The following is a 17,085-nucleotide window of genomic DNA, read 5'->3' as shown; positions in this document are numbered from 1 at the left end:
CCTCCAGCTGTCTCCCAGACACCCCCACCTGGTGTCTCATGGCCCCTCCAGCTCAGTATATCCCAACTGGTCTTGTACACCGAATCCCAAGCCCAGCGCCTCACTCCTGCCGCACCACCCTCTACCCACTCACATCCTGCCTGGCCCCCAGATCTGGTCTTTCACATCTCACATCCCTCTCCTCCTCCCAGCCCCCTGCTGCAACTCTAGTCGAGGCCCCCACCATGTCCCATCTGCAGGCAGCGAGCATCCTAGCTGGCCTCCCACTCCCAGTCTCACTTCCCACAAATCCGGCCTCCACGCAGCTGTCAGATTCTCTCACACGAGTCTGGTCCTCCACTGCCCTGCCTAGAGTCATCCACGGGCTGCTCTCTGCCTTCAGGATGAAGCCTTAGCTCCTCAGCCTGATGAGACCTTCCCCCCACCCCACCTCCCACTTCACTCTCAGAAGCCATGGGCAGCAGTGGGAAGGTTGCCAGCTTCGGAGTAAGTGGACCTGAGCTTCCAAGGCTGATCTGCCCACTGTACCACCATGACACTGGGGACAGGTAACCTCAACCTTGGTGCCCCCATCTAATAAGTGGAGCTAATCATAATATACTCACCTTTGCCAAGATGTCAATGCTGACTCAAGTCCCTCCCGCCCTACCCACGCTTCTTCGCATCTGCCATACTGCCCATCACACTGTCAGTTCTAAGTGGATCACAGCTTCCTCACTGGTCTCCCCTGCCCAAGCTCGCCCCACTCCCCATCTCTTCAAACACAGCAACCAGCAGCCTTTCTAAAATGTAAACCCAGCTCTCCCCCCAATGCAGATTCTCCTGTGACTTCCCACTGCCCCTAGGATAAGTCCTAACTCCTTACAAGGCTGAGAGTGCTCCAGCCTCTGCCTGTCTTGAAGTCCACCCTCACACCTGGGGCTCCAGGAGCCGCGTCCTCCCTGCTCCCAGCCCACTCTGAATGTACACCTTCTGGCCCAATTCCTCCTCACCTGCAGCAGGCCTCACATCAGATGCCACCTTCTCCAGGCAGCTGTCCCTCACACACACACACCCCACCCTAACCCAACCGAGCTCCATTTCCTGTGAGCACAAGCCCACAGGACCAGCCTGGCCTATTCTCATCAGGCTTAGTGTAAACACGTTTGTCTGTCTTACCAATGGCACGGCTCTGAGAGCACAAGGCCCTCATCATGTTTAACTGGCACAGAGTAGAGACTGAATGAATGTTTGTTGAAAGGATAAAGGGGACAATAGCGAGGAAGGAGTCCTTGGCCCTTGGAAAGCCCCAGGCTCAGTGGGGGCACTTATCAGACCCAAAATATATTATTTAAAACATGGCTACAGGAAGCAAAGCCAACATACCCAGACCGTGGAGGAAAGAGCTGACAAAGAAGGGAAAGGGAAACTGTGGGGACAGTTCAATTCTGGGAAGCAGTATAACTGGTATTTGGGAGTCAGTTCCAGGGACAGGGCAAGGCAACCCAAGTGTTCCGCAGCATAATGGCCGGGGGGGTATCAAGGGGACCTAGCACAGTCCCTGGGGGCCGGGGGCAAGTTGCCACAGCACGGAAACCAGCTCAAGGCAGGCTGTGTCATGGGGACAGGAAGGGCTGTGTCAGCCCCATTTGACCAGACAAGCCTGTGAGGATGGAACTGGCCTTTGTTTCCATCACAAACAAGCCAGACACATCAGGTTCGGGGACAGAGCTTCCTGGTCTTTGCTCCCGACCACAAAGAGGCAGTTGGGTTCCAGGCAGACCAGTGAGGCACGAAGAGGCCTGGCACCAAGAAGCCTGGAGAGCTCTGAGTCCTTTCAGCCAATGCAAACACCTCTCAACATTAGCTCTCGGGAAATGTGGAGACTTCCCATTTTCTGGAAGGAAAAAACAATGTTCAGACCACATGTGGAACAGTGGAGCCTCCCAAGGACTTCTCTGTAAAGTGTCACCGAGACTGGAGACCATCTGGAAAGAGGAACAGGACTTGCGAGGGGCCAAATCCAGGAGGACATGTCCAAGGGCAAGTGAATTCCTTGTGTGTGCTCATTCTCTAATTGTGTCCAACTCTTTGTGACCCCATGAACTGTAGGCTCCCAGGCTCCTCTCTGCTCATGAAATTCTCCAGGCAAGAACACTGGAATGGGTTGCCATTTCCTACTCCAGGGGATCTTCCCAACCCAGGGATCAAATCCGCTTCTCCTGCATTGACAGGTGGATTCTTTACCACTGCACCACCTGGGAAACCCAACTCTCCTGAACTGAAGCCCAGCTCACAGAGCAGAGGGAGCAGGCTTGCTCTGCGTGGTCCCTTAAGACAGAAAGGGAGCTAAGAGGTAAATGTTCTGAAGAAGCAAGGACAGAGTAGGCAGTCCCCATCAGGGGTAAATCTTCTGTCCCAGGAGGTGACAAGCAGAAGATGAATGGCATGAACATGGAGGCTGCAGATGAAATCTCTGCCAAAGGCACATGGCAGGAGCAGCCCTCTGAGCAACTTTCCACCGAAACACCAGCTGAATGGAAGGGTTTTTTCCTGACAGAGTATTCAAAGCACATGAAACCCACCCGCTCAACTTGGACATGTCTGCGACGCACCAGGGAATGCTGTGCCAAGGGGAACGAGAGCTCAGGCAGATGGAGCAGCAGCTTGGGAGTTGGTGCCCTCTCTGCAACACGAAAGCTGGGCCGTTGGTGTTGGTGTTGTTGTTTAGTATTGTTATTTAACTGCTCTTGTATTTATGCCTTCAGGACAGAGAAGTGGGCCCTGCCTCCTGGCACGGCTCTGAGGCCTGGATCCTGGCATCATTACAAAGCGGGTATCAGAGTGCATGGTGAGACTAGGCCAGGGGAGGGACAAGGAATCTTCCACAAGCCTTTGGGAGAGGGAGCAATGGCAGGGGATTGGCGGGTGGGCTTCCACCCGGCCACTCCTCAGACTGGTCATCCCAGGAGCACAAGGCTCTCCTGGCCACAGCCGTACACAGCAGCCACCCTGGAGACTGGGCAAATCGGAGGAGGCCACACCCAGAGCACCAAAGGGCCTGGAGGCTATCACTGGAAACTTCTGCCAAAACACCAGTGTGGGCATCAGGCGGCATCTCAGGACATGGATCTCAGCTTTTCCACCTGGGGCCCAGAAGCAGGGGCCAGCTGATGCCGTGGCACCAGAACCCACACACCACGCTTGCCCCACCACCACCTCTACCCACTCAGATCAGCCAGAAAGGCCACACACTGGACAAAGCAGAAGGTCGACCATCAGGTGTATTAGGGCGAGTGAGATGGGGCACCTTCAAGAGTGCTTCCCATGGGCAGCCGCCTTAGCAGTTTTCTGGGGGTTCAGGAGGAGCAGGGAGTTCACGGGGCTCCTCCGGCAAAGATGAGCTCCAGGGCCGCCTGGATGTCCCCCCCGGTGGCCTGCAGGGCCCGCAGGCTCAGCTCATCGTCCTGGATGCCCATGTCCCTCAGCTGCTGCAGCTGGGGCTGCCACTGGCTCTGTAGAAAGATAGGACAGGCAAGAGCAGTCAGTAAGGATCCGACAGAGACCTGTTCACCTCTAGCAGAAGGAGGTGTGTTCCTCTAGAAAAGCTGCTGACATGAGGTTCCATACAACACAGCACATCAGGGAGGTCTGCGGACTGCCGAAGAGGCCTATGGAGAGGCCGGAGGGTTTAGGGAACAAATTAAAAGTTTTTCCAATTAAAGAAGGGGAAAATGTATCATAAAGATCAAAAAGAAAAAGCATAAACTATACAATATCTAAACTTCAAAAGATTACTTTCTTTCTCTGCTGTATCTATAGACACACACACACTTTTAAATTAACTTTGTTGTTTTAGTATGATACACAGTGCCTGGTGGCTCAGTTGGTAAAGAATCCACCTGCACTACAGGAGGCTGCCTGCAATGCAGGAGACCCGGGTTTGATTCCTGGGTCAGGAAGATTCCCCCGGAGAAGGAAATGGCAACTCACTCCAGTATTCTTGCCTGGGATATCCCATGGACAGAGGAGCCTGGTGGGCTACACCCCGTAGGGTTGCAAGAGCCGGACACAACTGAGCGACTAAACCATCAACACCACGCTGTGAAAAGTCTCACACTCATCTGCTCGTTTCCCCGATTCCTGATAACCTACTTTATTTTCTCTGAGGAAATATAATAAATATACATTCCTATACTTACCCTTTTCTTATATCTCTCCTTTCTTTCTAACATATTAAGGTATCATAGAAAACGCTTGTGGATGTCCTGAAATGTACCACAACAGGGCAGCTTCCAATCTTTGCCGTTATAGAAACGCTGTGGTGACTGGTTCTGTACAAATGTCACTCTCTGCATGCACATACATCTCCGGGATAAATTCCGAGCAATGGGACTGCAAGGAATTACAGGCTATCTGTACTTCCTTTTTGGTGAACAGTCTGTTACTATCCTTCACCTGCTTTTCTACGAAGCTGTTGGTCTTACATCACTAGAACTTCAATTCAGGGAGTTTTGCCCTTTGTCTGATCTGTGTTACAGATTTCTTTCCAGTTTGTGATCAGCTTTCAGACTTTGCTTGTTCTTTTTGTATGTTGATTTGGTTTTCTTTGCTTTGCAGAAATTTTCACATTTATAAACTCAAAATATATGTTACTTTTTATATAATGGTTCCTTGATTTTTTTACTTTCAGCTATGAAAGGCCTTCTCTATGGATTTAAACAAATTTAGTATTTTTAATATCTCTGTCTCATGAAAGAGGAAGTGCACACCTTAGGGGAAAGGATGTGTTCACACTGTGGGAAGGAGAAGGCAGTGAGGATGAAATGCAAATACAAAGAAGCAGGTAAGCAAGGGTGAGGATGTGAAGGATTTTTAGAAAACCACAGAAACTGACTCAAGTTCCGTTTACAGGCCAGGTGGAGACATACAGGTTTCTGAGCTGAAGAGCAGAGCGAACAAGGATCAGGCTGCAGATGATGAAGGAACCAAAAAGGCCAACTGTCCCCGGGTCCTGCTCCTGCTCCTCTCACTGTCCACCGAGACACGTGGGGCAGTGAGAACCACACGGGCTGGACCCTGTCCCTGTCATTTAATGGCTTCATGACCGTGGACCAGTTCCAGAAATGACGTTCATGCCCCAGGCTTAGGAGCAAAGAAAAGAGTAAAGCAAACAGCTTATGCATAGAGGCGTGCAATAAAATGTGAACGCCTTGGGTCATGCACTTAGCTGCTAGCTAAGCTTCCATGTTCATGAGGCAGGGGAGTTGGTGTCGCTCCCTGGTGACCTCCAGACAAGCCTCATCTCCTTGCGCAGGCATTCAAGGCCCTCACACTCAGGCGCCTGCTCTCCCTTACTCTGGCTCCATCTCAGGACCCTTCATCTTGGATATTGCCTTCTGCTCCTGCCGATTTGCCATGTGTACCTCCACATTCCCTCAAACAGGTAGCTGCCTCTGCCGGGACACCACATCCCCTCAACCAAACATCCCCTTCTCTGCCTGGCTAACCTCTAATTAATTCTTTGACAGTAGGTACAACACCGCTTTCTCAGAAAAGTTTTACCTGACCTCAAGCCTGGGCCAGCTTCTCACCCTGTTGTTCTCTCAGTTCAGTGACTATCTGGCGCCCCTCCATGGAGGGAATGAGGACTGGCTCATCACTATCCCAGGAGCTGGACCAAGCCTGGACCAGACATGCTCAAGGCTCAGTCGATGCTCACAGGATGGATGAGTGACTCCTCCACTGAAACAGCCACTGAAATATCCAAGCCAGGCGGTCAGTGGAGCCAGGCCATGGGCACTGGGTGAAGGAGTGGAAGCTGCAGGGACAGCCGCCTTTGCTGGGAGCACCCTCTCCTGTCACGCTGCCATGCCCCAGCTGTTCCTGCACCAAAGCAGGCCAAGTGGGAAGGGCCTCCAGAGGGTAGAAAAAAGCTCAGCGTCCAAAATACCAAAGAAGCCGTGTGAACATCAGAAGGGGGAAGACTGACCTGAAGGCTGGGCTGCCCCGAGGCCTGCAGGGCATGCTGCAGGGCTTGGCTGAAGAGATCGTTGGTGATGGGCGTCCCTGACTGGACGCTGGAGGACATTGGGGAGGTCCCTGAGGAGTGGCCCTAGAGACAGACCAAGGTCAGCGCCACCCTCAGAGCCAGCCCAGTCTCCCAGCACACACCCACTGCTGTCCCATCACCCTGCCTCACCGCTGCCTCCCAGCAGGGGCCAGCATGAGACAGCCACACAGAGCTGCCTGAAAGCCCTCTACATGCACAGGAAGGGTTCTGTACTCTTTTGCTCCAGGGAGATGGAATGGGAGTCCTGACTGAGCCTAGGACCCACACTAGGAGAGGAGAGATGGCCTTGCTGGCTGGAGTGACTATGAGTAGGAATGCTTAAGCCTGTGATGTATGCCTGGCCACTTTCAGGAGTAAGTAAGGGACCATTATGCAACATGAGGTTCTTCCAACTGCTGAGAAGAGTCAGTCAGGCCTGGGATGAGCCCCAGGCTTCTAAGCCTAAAAGCAGGTGAGGGGAGGTCGTCTGAGCTGCAGTGGGAAACCCACTGGGGCTCTAGGTAGAGCTCAGATCAAAGCAGATGGAGCACAAGGATCAGCAAATGTAAACCCACTCTACCACTGGGCCCTTCTTCCTGGGGGCCCGGCCTGAACCTTCCCACCCCCTCTCCCCATACCTGGGGGCTCGGCCTGGACCTTCCCACCCTCTCTCTCCATACCTGGGGGCTCGGCCTGGACCTTCCCACCCCCTCTCTCCATACCTGGGTACCAGGAGTTGGCGTGTGAGAGCTGCTCTCCGGAGTGCTGGCCAGGGCCAGGGCAGTGGCCAGCTCGCTCTGGGTGATGGGCCGGGGCCCGGCAGCTCCACTGTACCCCAGGGAGGCTGGGCGGGAGCTGGGGGTGCTGCTTGAGGGCGTGGACCTGGCACTCTGGACAAGGGAGGTGCCCAGATCAGGGCGGCAGCCCTGAGTGGTTCTCAGAAGAACCCCACCCCTGCTCCAGGAACAGTTCTTGGGGAGACTCCTCAGGCTGCCAGGGTCACAGCAATAGTGTGGCACACCTGGGCCCCCACAGGGCCTCTGACCACCCCCTGCTGGGCGTGCCAGGTCCCGGGGAGGGCGCCTCCCCAGCACCATCTCCCCCAAATGGCAGGCAGCCCGGTCACTTACCGGGTGAAAGTCGTCCTCATCATCAGAGAGCCCTTCAAACAGGAAGCCACCTGGAGGAGGGAGGACAGATTTCAGGAGGAGGAACAGGAAGGCACAGGCGCTGCTCCAGCGTCTCAGCACTACTTACTCCAAATTCATGTTCTCATCTCTCCCCTGGAAAATTACAGGACAGATGCTCTCCCTGACTCAAACCCAGAGTTCCGAAGGAACACCCTCTGCCAGCACTATACATAGCTGCGAGTAGAGCAAAGCCCTGGGCCACTGCCCGTTCCCCAGGGGCCTGCATCCCGCAGGCCAGGGGCTCACCTGGCATGTCCCTGTAGGCGCTGGAGGGCATGCCCCGGGAAGAAGAGTCGGCCCCTGGCAGTGGGGTGCTGCCTGCCACCGAGTGCAGGACCAGGACAATGGCATTGACCAGGGCAGGGTGAGCAGGCACCAACCTGAGACGGAGCAGGAAGAAACTCAAGGGTGACTAGGAAGGAAAGAGCATCCTTGGGTTTGACAGGAATTCTGGGCACCCCTCATAACAGTCAAGTCACCCCTGCTTGTCCTTAAATTTCCCAGTCTTCAGCACCTCCCTCCAGGCAGCTTGTCTTCCTGCTGCTCTGCCTCCAGCATCATCAGGCCTTCACCCTGGGGCCCCCACAGACGCTTCACTCTCCTCTCTGGCAATGCATGATGGGACACGCACAGCCCAGAGGCTCAGGGGTAGTCTCCTGTCTTGACTCCAACACCACTTCATCGGGCAGTCTTTGACTGGTCCCTTCTCTCCCGAGGGTTTGGCTGTTTTCTTCACTTGAAGATAAAGGGACATAACCTCTACTTTCCCTTCCAACTTTAAAATTTGGGGGCGTATGCACCTATTTCTTTCCCAGCTTAAAATCCTTCACAGGCTCCCTAATATCTACTGAATGAGATCTAAACTGAGCCCGGCCTGCAAAGCTACCTCCCTCAGGACGCTGCTTCACCTCCACCTCTGCCTGCCCCTGCTCTTGGGCTTTGTCCTCACCTCCCCCCACCCCATCCCCTCCTCCAGCCCTGGCTCATCGCCACCTCCTGGCACATTCAGAAGACAGATTTGGGGGATGGGCTCCAAGAGCAGAATCCAGGGCGACCATTAGGCTTCTGGCCCGACCATGAGGAGAGAAAAAGCGCCCTTAGTAAGATGGGTATACTTACGTATCAAGCATGTTGGGGTCAGCAAAGACAGAGAAGAGGTCCTTGTCCTGGAGAACCCCTGAAGGAGAACAGGGCTCACCTCAGAGACAGGAAATCTAGCCAGATCCAGTGGGGAGGCCTTGGAGCAACCAGCCTAACAGGGATACGCGTGGAAAGTGGGTGCAGCAACGTGCCAGCAGCACAGCCCACATGCTCTCCACGTCGCTCCCTGTGCCCTGCACGGAGGCTACACACTGCACAGCGCCCCAGCCTCTTTCCCTGTATCTCTAGGCTCTTCCCTCGCCCATCAAGGTGTACAGGAAGTCTTCCCTGACTGCCGTGGTTTGGGCTAACTGCTGCCCTCACGTGTCTTCCTCACAGTCTCACTTCTGGTGTTAGTTCGGCCACGATTTCTCTGTGGGGCTGCAGCTCTTGGAGGGTTGGGTATATGGAACACATCTGGGTTACTCCCCCTCCTGCCACAAGACCAGTGAATCTTCACATGATGTGTCAAAGCTTCTTTAAGGTAATTGCCTCCTCCTGGCTTCTTCTTCTTCAACAGTTCCTATTTCCTTCAGTTCAGCCTTGCACTTACCAAGAGCAATGGGGTCACTGCTGAGCCCTGGGGTGGCCACAATGATCTGATCCAGAGATTCCTTATTGCTGAGCATCTTAAAGACCTGCAGGAGAAATGGGGAGGGCTGAGCACTCCCACTAGCTCGGTGCACTCAGAAATACCCACACACAGCTGAAGGACTTCCTTCCTCTAAATGCTTGCACACACACCACCACAATGGAATAGCCCCAGGAAAGAGATGAACCTCTTTTTTTCTCTGAGATCATGGCTTACTGGAAGGGAAACAGCATAAAAGCAAGATCACAATAAGCCTTCAATCTATGGTCCTTTCCCCCATTTCTAGTTCTAATGCTTTCACAATAAAAGCTCTTAGTATAAGCCCAATAACAAAGGTTTCTCTAGATTCCAAAAGTCCTTTTCAATCTCCAAACAACTATCATTTTGCATTTATATATATTGGGAAGTTTGCAGCTGTCTTCATCTTGCTTATCAACTCTCCTACGGAAAGTCATCAGTGCATTTTCCCAGTGAGGGGATCCTGGGAAGGAGTGTTGGGCAAGCAGTTCAGTCCAAGTCAAAGAATGAGGCCCAGCAGAAACAGCATACGGATCCTTTGACTGTAACTATATTCAATTCCAAGGGGCCAATCAGGAGAGGCTGCATCATTATCATTAGAGGGAATCAACAATGCCTAGCTGAGAGCCTCTTTGGGGGAAGACAGGGTTCTGCTGGGACCCACAGACAAGGCGAAACCTCCCCAAGGAACTCTGGGGAGCCATGGCAACCAGCTTCCGGCTCCCTCTCGGCATCACCCCTCTCCAGCAGGCCTCCCAAGAGTCTCACAGGGGGTTCAGCACACACTCACCGCCTCCCTGTAGGAGGAGCTGCTGTGCAGGGCAGTATGCAGTACTCGGAACTCCCTCAGGGCCGCCACTTTGTCCACAGGTTCTGGGGATGAGACACTCAGTTACCCTATGACCAGGGCCTCACCCCTGCCACAGACGCAGAGCATCACTTCAGCCAGAGTCCAGGCGTGGGTTCTCTTCCCTCCTCACCCCACTAAGAATGGGCACCCAATCAAAAAAAGCTACACCACAGACATGAAAACTGCACTCTCTTTTTAAGCCTCTTCAGTAGATAAACAAATTCAAGTTCTAGCAGAGGAGATTCTTACCTTAGGAAAGAGACTGTTCTGATCAATGTCCCACTGCAGGAATTCTAGACTTTTCACACTTGGAAAGGAGGAGGGTATAATGAACTCAGTAGACTTTTGTGCAGTGATTTAAAATAAGTGCTGCAAGCCATCTGAACAATATGGAGCCATGTTGACACAATATGTTAAGAGAAAGAAATAGAACATAAAGTTGTATGGGTGTTCTCTAGTAAAACTTTATGAGATGTCAGTGTGCGTGTGGGCCAAGGCTGGATGGGAACAAGCCAAGGTGGCAGGATCGGGGGGGGTAACTGTTTTCTCCTGGGTATTTTCTTTCAGGCCTCTGATTAAAAACAAACAAACAAACAAATAAAAGAAGGACCAAGACAACACTGTACCTCTAGGCTTCTGAACAAACTTTCATCACATGTCCAAAAACAAGCATGTCACTAGGACTCAAAGTTGCTTTTTGGTCTTTGGACGTTATGACTCGTTCATATGGGAAAGTCTGGCAGTTGTCTTAGTTTTACTTGGTCACTTTACTATTTAGGACATCCGCCCACTTCACAGATAATTTAGGACATCAGCCATTTCATAGAAATTTCGGTAAAAGAAGGGGGAGTCCATCCTGGATCACACTTTAAAAAGTGTGGTGGCCCTCACCCAGGAAGGCTACTTGTGACTATATGGCCTTGCACTGCTCCACTCCAAAGGCACGATTCCCAAAGCAAGGAGAATGGCACCCCTGGAGTTGTGTGGCAACCACACCCTCACCTATTGTTCTAATCATCAGGGTTGTCTCTTTCGAAAAATATTCACCTGAAGTAAGTTACCTGGCTTATTCGTTAAACAAATTTGTGCTAAGCATTTACTCCACGCTTTTGGAGTGAATCTTGTTTTGTGCAAGGGACCGGAATGTGAAAGGTAAGAGTCCCTGCCATCAAGGAACTCTTAAGACAGTAGGAGAAATGAGACAGAATCAAACACACATACACAATTACCAAATACCACGCTGAGGGCTTCCACAACAGAGACATGGACCACAGTGCGGGCATTAGGTACATGGAGGCAGACAGCACCACTGACAGGGAGGACCACACCCCCCAGGAGAGAACGTTTGAGAGGAGTATTGAAGGTAGAACAGACGGTGACTGGGGGAAAAGGTATTGTAGGCCTAAATGAGAACAAGTGCAAAGGCTTGGGAGAATATAAGTATGAGGTGCTTTGAAGGAACACTAAGCTGTTTCTGTGCTGGAGCCCAGGGTACACACCCCTGCTCAAACAGCAGGCCTACGTGAGATCCTAAATGGATGTGCAACCTTCTGCAGAGAACCACCAAAGGGATCCAGGTGGGAAGGAAGCAACTGACACTTTCTCCTCCTACAGGATCTAATCTGGTGGAAAATAAAGAAATGTGCTTCCTTTTGAAAGAACACTCAAGGATAAAATATCTAAAATGCCATCACAAAAGTTTCTTTTCAAATCCAAAAGTTTATTTTCCCCTCTGAATAAAAAGTCCGTTTGTTTCAAAAATAAATTTCCAGGGGATAAAAAGGACTTAAGCCCATAATCAGCTAAGAGTTACAGGTTGTCTCTTTAATGTTTCTGAGCTAATCTCTTCCTTTAGAAGTGGGAGGCAGCCAGCCCAGTGGAAAGAATACTCTTGAGCCAGGAAAATCTGGATTCACATCCCAGCTTTTGCATTCATTTTTCTAAGCAGATGACCTTGAATGAAAACCTTTCTAACTCTCTTTTTCTTCATGTATAAAATGCTAATACTGTTACCTGACCTGCTGAGCCACTTGATTAAATGAGATATCAAACAGCAACAATCTGGCTGGAAGAAGCAACAAATGCTCCTTTCCGTCTGTCAATCCCCTCCAGCCAAAGACCAGAGGGGCACACCTGCAGCTGTGCAAGGTGTGTTTACTGCTCTTACAGAGGGGACGCGCACCACCAGAACCATGGGGCATCTCAACAAGAACATGTTAGAAGGGACTCAGAGGATTTGGCCTTTAGTTAGGGGACTCGGTGGGGAAAGCTTAAGGAAGCAGGGTTTTGTTGTGGATTGGAGGCTGTCAGGAAGTGGGGGTGATTTTATGATTAGGTATCTTAATAATTCTTATCTAGAAGGAAGGAAAACTAGAGCAAGATGAAAGCTGAAATTAATGAAGAAACAGCAGTCACTCCTAATAGGTAGGATAGAGGGTAATTTGGTCATTCCTGTGGTTGGTCAATGTGCAGGCTTATGGCTCTGTTCAGAAATGAGAAGAAATTTTGTTTTTATCTGGATACGTTACAGCCCCAGAGTGAGTGGCCTTGTAGATGCTGGTGACCTGTGAAATTGTTCACGATTCAAGGCCTAGCTGAAGGCCAGGCCAGCCCCTGGATACCAGAGACTGCCTTTCTCTTTCTCACTTCCCATCAGGGTACAAAAGAAGATCTTTTTGTTCTTTATGTTTAGAATTGAAAAGAGGGAGAATTTCAAGCTGATAACCAGTCACAGCAATTGTGAACATTATTAAAATATGCCAAACTGCCCGTTTTTAACAAAGCTAATCTCCTACACAGCTTAGCTTTATCCTCAGGGAGGCTTTTAAAACACAGATGCGAAATTTAAATTATGAATTCTAAGCAGCACCTTTTATCAATAAGTCAGAAAGGCATGAGAGGCTTTGTATGTTTCCTCCAAGAGCTACTTTCATACCATTCGAATATTCTCAAACTCCAGGAAAATAAATTAGCAGGAGTGAGGTGACTGAACAAATCACCCGCCTGAGGCAGTTTGTGGGAAGATTTGCGAACATGAGAACACACCATAACATTTAGGGGAAGGCAAGGAGTTTCCAGCTTCTTTCTAATGAGAACAAAAATAACCAAAAAATAAAAGGTTCGCTGAGAAACAAACTGTTGCCCTAAAGGAATTTAAATAGATATATCCTCTCCATCCCACTAAAACAACGGGTAATGAACTTAAAAAGTGCCTTCTGTTACTGGCCGCTGGCAGCAAGAAAATCAAAATTACACTGTTCATCAATGTGTCTAATCCAATAAATGATAAAGATGTCCTTTATTATCATCTCAGTAAATCTCCCCTATGTTCCACCCAGGCCCTTGCCTCAAGGACACACAGACCCTCCTTCCCTTGCAGACATTTCAGAAGCACTGCCTGTCTAAGAGCCAACACTCACCCGGTTTCTGGTCGGGCTCAGGCCAGGACTTGCGCAGAACGTGGACTGTGGATCCAGGCTGAATGCCATAAAAGTCAAGGGTCTGATCATCTTTTAGCTTCCGGCCACAGTATATCAGATCTGGGGGGAGGGGGGGTAAAAAAAAAAGAACCATTCATTTATATTTTACTCTTCATAACAATTAAAATGACTTTTGTCCCCTAAGAACCTTATCTTGATTGGACAGATAGCTAGAGAATGGTATATGCTTTAAATAGTACTCTTACTTAATAAATACATTTTGCCAGCCTGGATGGGAGTGGGGCCTGGGGAAAATGGATACATGTATGTGTGTGTGTGTATATATATATATATATATGGCTGACTCCCTTCACTGTTCACCTGAAACTACCACAACAATGTTAATGGACTATACCCCAATGCAAAATAAATAAAGTTTGAAAATAAATAAACAAATACATTTTAATAACAATTGTTACAAGCACAAATTGATAAAATACAGAATCTATGCACAGGAAAACTCTAGAGCTTAACATCATGGAGACTGCACCATTTAAATGAATGGGAAAATGTAACAATAAAAAAGAATGAACCCCGTTTTTATGGCTAAAAGCACTTTTTTGGCCAGCTTATACCATTTTGCCTGTTTATATGCCATTGTATTAATAATATATGGCTTCCCAGTTAGCACTAGTGGTAAAGAACCCACCTGCCAGTGCAGAAGACTTAAGAGACATGAGTTTGATCCCTGGATTAAGAAGAGCCTCTGGAGGAAGACATAGAAACCCACTCCAGCGGGGCTGGAGAATCCCATGGACAGAGGAGCCTGGTGAGCTACAGTCCATGGGGTTGCAAAGAGTTGGCCACAACTGAAGAGACTTCGCATGCATGACTGAAAATATACTTTTTGCCAGTTTATACCATTTTTCTAGTTTATATGCCATTGCATTAATAATACAATTTAATTATATTCTCTTTCTGAAAGTGATGCTGGAGTCCAGGGTTTGATCCCTGGTCAGGCAACAAAGATTCTGCACACCACACAGCATAGTCAAAAATAAAAAAGAGAAAGAAATAAATTACATTTAAATTCCTTCTTCCTCCACCTAGAATGCCCTTGCCATCTCTCCTTTTTGGTGGGTCAGACGGTAAACTGTCTTGCTTACAATGCAGGAGACCTGGGTTCGATCCTTGCATTGGGAAGATCCTCTGAAGAAGGAAATGGCAACCCACTCCAATACTCTTGCCTGGAAAATCCCATGGACAGAGGAACATGGTGGTCTACAGTCCACAGGGTTGCAAAGAGTCAGACACCACTGAGCGACTTCACTTTCACTTTCCCTCTAACCAACCAACCAACCAACCAACAATCCTTCTAACCATCCCTTAAGACTTACTTCAAATGCCATATACTAAGGGCCTTTCCCTAGCCAGCACCTCCTTCCAACCCAAGTTCTTGCTCTTTCAAAGAATGTCATAGTTAAGGAATGTCATGATGAAGTATTTCAGTATATTGTACAGCTAAAATGGCAACCAACAGTTTTATTATATGATTTGTTTCTATTCACCTAACAACAATCACTTCCCAGCTTAACATTTGTTTTCGTTTAGTCTCTAAGTCAGACTCTTTTGCGACCCCATGGATTGTAGCCCATCAGGCTCCTCCTCCCATGGCATCTCCCAGGCAAGGATATTGGATTGGGTTGCCATTTCGTTCTTCAGGGGATCTTCGCCACCCAGGGACTGAACCTACATCTCCTGCATAGGTAGGCAGATTCTTTACCACTGATCCACCAGGGCAGCCCAGTGTTTACATTATGAGACAACAAATCCCAAACTCTTAATTTACCCTTGTGATTCCAGAATGATTCTCCCCCAAAAGAATCAGAGCAGAAGCCCATCCCCAGTACACAGACTCACCAATCAGCTCAGGGTCTGGAACAGACTCCTGGAGTTTGCCAGCAATAAGCTGCTTCAGAAATGAAATACTATATCCCCCCAGGGAGTATTCTCCGAGCTCTGTCTCTGGCAACCGAAGAACAGATTTGGGGGCAAGTGGCTGGTCAGCCAGCTTCACCGCCAGGTGCCAATCTGAGAGAGACATCCTCTCTCTTTCGCGCTCTCTCTTTCTCCCTGTAAAGGAACAAAGCCTTAGTGGTTAAAGGACAGACCTACACCACCCCCACCCCACCAAGGGGTTGAATGAGAATTCTCTGTGACTCTGTTGGAAAAGCTCAGGCTGCAGCATCAGGAGGCCTGAACTAGAATCTGAGGTCCTCTTTTCACTCATTCTATGGCAGCAGGAAACTTCAGCTCTCTAAGCCTCTTTGGCTTTACAGTGGACATAAAAATGCCATCCCACCTAACAGGAGCGTTGTGAGGTTCAAATGAGATCATCCAACCCTCTCCCTTACATTACACACATTCCGTGTTTCTTCATCAACTTTTGCTTTAACCACCACAACAGCTTTACCAGAAGCTCCCTGCCTCCTGCTTCTCCCTGTTAAATATCCATGCTGCCACGCATCATTTTAAAATGCAGATCTGATCAATATACTCCTCTGTTTAGGAATCAAATCACTTCTATGAATAAGTCTAAACACCACAGCCTGGCTTTCAAAAACATTCACATCTGTTCTCTCTACCAGCCTTCCCCTCTCAAGAGTTCTGGACTGCCCCACCCTTCCCAACACTTAAGTCCACCCCCACCAAGCATGAATTCAAAACAAAGCTCTCCCCCACTCTGCTCATCTGCTAACTCTGCATATAACTCCTCTTCCCTCTTCCCTCTCTAATCAAACTCCGATCAAGAGAAACTCAAACACAACCTCCTCTATTCTCTCTCTTTCCCCCCTCTGTTGTCACATTCCCTCATGACAAAGGGTTACAAATACCTATACTATTTACTTCTCAATCGTCTCTGCATCTCATTCTTAGAGGCTCTTGAAAGCAGACTAGAATTTTGTCTTTATTGACTCAATGCCCGGTATTTATGGGTATCCAGAAAATGAATCAGAAACCCGGCGGTTGGGAGAAATAAGACAAGACAAGCCCTTGTTAGAATTATTATTGCTTCCAAAGTGGCTTCTTTGGAAGAGGAAAGAAAAGGTTTCGAGGCTGTGCAGCAGATCCTAAGGCACCCTCAAACCTTCCACCTCCAGGTTGATGGCGGGGAAGAAAATGGATCTTTTAATATACTATGTATCATTTAACCCTCACAACTGTTCTGAGACAGGCATTTTCATCTACATATTACGGCCGAAGGAACCGAGATCTAGAAAGGTGAAGTCTGCGGCCCAAGGTCACTGACAGTTAATATTGCGACAGGGACACTATCTCTTTGGTGACGACCCCTCCACTCCCACAGAACCAGCTATCTAGTCACCACAGGTCGATCCCGCGCGGCCCGGGACCCAGCGCCCTCACCCGTCCCGCGGAAGGAACCCGGCCGCAGGGCCGCCGGTGTAAACACTCACTCAGGTCCTCTCGCCGGAAACCGGAAGCTCCGCGCTGCATTCTGGGAGTTGCAGTTCCTGAGGCGGTGCCCCACCACCCCGCCCCACCCCCGCCCCTTTATAAACAGCCGGCCGGCAAGGGGGAGCTAGTTGTAAAGCTTCCGGTTTCCGGGGGTGTGGCTCCTCTGCAGTTTGAAAGTCCGGGCGCGAGGGTGTCTTCGTGCTTGCGCGTGAGAGTCTTATGTATCAGTCAGTCTTCCAAGACACAGGTTACGGGAACGAGGTCTGACGTGAGGTTTGCGTGCGCGCGTGCTAAGTCGCTTCGGTCCTGTCCGACTCTTTGCGACCCCACGCACTGCAGCCCGCCAGACCCCTCTGTCCGTGAATTTC

The 17,085-nt window shown here is 49.8% G+C and overlaps 1 protein-coding gene across 2 annotated transcripts; it reads right to left on the bottom strand.

Annotated features, from left to right (window-relative positions):
- Positions 1–3,251: 3,251 nt before the first annotated feature.
- UBL7 (ubiquitin like 7) lies at positions 3,252–16,756 on the bottom strand. Of its 2 annotated transcripts, none has more exons than XM_052659669.1 (11): positions 16,717–16,756; positions 15,161–15,373; positions 13,241–13,360; positions 9,762–9,844; positions 8,915–8,999; positions 8,341–8,398; positions 7,468–7,601; positions 7,162–7,211; positions 6,754–6,921; positions 5,972–6,094; positions 3,252–3,494 (listed from the first exon to the last, which is right to left on the bottom strand). In XM_052659669.1, exons 1-11 carry the CDS (start codon positions 16,754–16,756, stop codon positions 3,357–3,359), a joined length of 1,212 nt encoding a protein of 403 aa, XP_052515629.1. In that variant the 3' UTR covers positions 3,252–3,356. The 2 variants fall into 2 exon arrangements, with proteins under 2 accessions (XP_052515629.1, XP_052515630.1); XM_052659670.1 differs by having other exon boundaries at positions 16,667–16,731.
- Between the last annotated feature and the right edge of the window lie 329 nt (positions 16,757–17,085).

This window comes from Budorcas taxicolor, chromosome 21, assembly GCF_023091745.1.
Source record: "Budorcas taxicolor isolate Tak-1 chromosome 21, Takin1.1, whole genome shotgun sequence".
Lineage (NCBI taxonomy): Eukaryota > Metazoa > Chordata > Mammalia > Artiodactyla > Bovidae > Budorcas > Budorcas taxicolor.
This window is presented reverse-complemented; position numbering and strand designations above follow the sequence as displayed.